Raw genomic sequence first — 2,283 nt, 5'->3', positions numbered from 1 at the left:
AGGAAGTCAAACTCACCATAACTAGAGGTATGAAAAGGAATTTTTACTCTAGTTTGGTTGAGTGGCTCCTTAACCTGAGTCATCTATTGGTTGCTAGGAACACTAGAAGTTGGGTTTTCAGGTCCCCATATGACCACAAGTAGTAGAAGGGATAAAAGAAGAGAGTTGAAATAAGGAAGTGACGATTGCAAACCTGGAGGGTTCTGTGTATTCTTGAGGAACGACAGGTTTGAAGAGGACTTTCAGATTTCCTTCTTCAGCAACACCTTTGTCTTTTTAGGAGGTGTTCTGGTTCTTTGTGGAAATCTCTTTCTCTTTCTCCCTTTAGGATGACGAATCCTTGAGAGAGACTCCTTTCAGAGTGCTGGCAGGTTTGTGGTATTGAATGGTGAAGTTGTCGTGATCGTCCTCTTCATCATCACCACCACCGAGATCTTTTCCAGCGTCAGGAAGGGATGGAGAGCCATCATCATCATCTTCATCATCATCATCATCTTCACCTTCATCTTTCTCATCACCAGCATCAGCTGCAGGGATGATAGAAAGGTCTTTGTCATGAGCGCCAACATCAACTCTGACGACATCATCAACAACCTCAGCTTCAGCTTCATGGGAAATGATGGCATCATCAACAACCTCAGCTTCACTAGCTTCAGCTCTTTGAGCATCGGCTTCAGCTAGTGTTGTAGGGACGGCAGTAGCAGCAACAGCCAAGTCTTTCTCCCCCTCTTTGTCATCAGCATGATGAGAGAAGAGGTTATCAAGACTCAGAGCTATAATGTCCATTCACTGTTCAAGCATGGTCAAAGATCGAGCTTCAAGAAGACCGACTTCGAGAGCCTGATCCAGCGATAGGCGATCCATAGCTGTGAAGGAGGTTGTAGGAATTGGTACTCGACGTTGAAGAAGATACAGTATCTGCTGCAACATCTCACCATGCTTGGTAAGCTGAGCATTCACTTCATCGGCTTTGATGTTGAGAGTAGAGATAGCCTTAGCGTTGATGCGTACATCAGCTTGCACCACAGAAAGTCATTCCTTCACGTCATTGACGTCAGCTTTGACAGCTGAGAGGTCAGAGGAAACGTCATCCCTGAGAGGCATGCCTTTATGGACTTGATCCATTTTAATTAAGACAGTCTCTACGGTCGAGAGAATCAGCTTCACATCATCAGCCATGTTATAATCTTCTTCCATGGCTGGCGTTCCTTCATTGCAAGGACCTAAAAAGAAGATGGTTGAGCATAAGATAGCACGGGTTAGAAGAAATGAAGGGGTAGGTTGGAAGATTACCTAAGGGGTCATCAGCACCATCTGAAGGATTGATGTTGGTTCTCTCTGTTGGGTTACGGGATCTCAAGCACAACGGAAAATAAAATTGTAACCCTTCAAGGACCCATACGAACTAAAATAAATCGGGTGTTTCGAAATTATAACTCACAGTTAGCAAAACTTTGAATCGTAGCAACAAACAAAGCTTGATGCCTCCACGGTATCCTCTCGAACAATCCGAATCCTTTGCCTTCTTGTGATACTAGTCACGGTTTCAAAACTTAGAAAGAAAAGGTAGCATATTGTTGTAGGTGATTTTGAGAGAGAATTGCAAGACCAAAAAATACCAGCATAAAATGTCATACATTTTATATGGATGTGAAAGGTATGGCCTAACCAAATCACCATGCCTTCACCATGCTTGACTGTAAGACTTTCATGCATCTTCACTCTCTTACAAAGCCCATCCCTAGTCATCTTTATTTATGTCCAACATAAATAATATTTGATTTTATTTAATAAGATTAAATCGATATATATCAGATATGATAATTAAACATTTTAATTATTGAAACTCTTTATTCGAATATGCTCAAAGCATGTGACCTAATGGGTTCTCGACATGTTGGTAATAAATATAAATATAATATTTTTAGTTATAAACGACGAGCGGTATCTATCAATACATCACCATTACTCAAATGACCAGAATTGGTGATACAACAAATTATCGGTTTGTAGTCAATTTTAGTTTACACATTTAATTCTTTTGTCCTTGATGTCCAGAATGAACACGAGACATTGAATGTGTCATTCTCGTTATGTCCAATCTCTAGTTTCTTGATTTCCTAATATACTAAAAAAAGTAGATAATGATATCCCATATCAATTATCTAAGCATGCATGCATTTCTTTAGTATATTTATCAAGGGGCCTAGAGACATCACTCCCGTCATAAAGGAGTGACAAATCCTATCTCGATACATGCTAATTCTATCATGTGATATGCAA

The 2,283-nt window shown here is 40.2% G+C and overlaps 1 protein-coding gene across 1 annotated transcript; it reads right to left on the bottom strand.

Moving 5' to 3' along the window:
- Positions 1-324: 324 nt before the first annotated feature.
- Positions 325-786, bottom strand: LOC112509064 (pheromone-processing carboxypeptidase KEX1-like). Its single transcript, XM_025113939.1, has one exon. The coding sequence runs from the start codon at positions 784-786 to the stop codon at positions 325-327; it is 462 nt and encodes a 153-aa protein (XP_024969707.1).
- Positions 787-2,283: the final 1,497 nt, after the last annotated feature.

Source organism: Cynara cardunculus (genome assembly GCF_001531365.2).
Source record: "Cynara cardunculus var. scolymus isolate 2C chromosome LG 3, CcrdV1, whole genome shotgun sequence".
In the NCBI taxonomy this organism is placed as follows: Eukaryota; Viridiplantae; Streptophyta; class Magnoliopsida; order Asterales; family Asteraceae; genus Cynara; species Cynara cardunculus.
The sequence above is the reverse complement of the archived record's forward strand: the minus strand, read 5'-3'. Positions and strand labels throughout refer to the sequence as shown.

What these genes read in the sequence shown, in the direction of transcription:
- LOC112509064 (XM_025113939.1), bottom strand. Translation starts at nt 786, where the DNA reads ATGGACATTATAGCTCTGAGTCTTGATAACCTCTTCTCTCATCATGCT.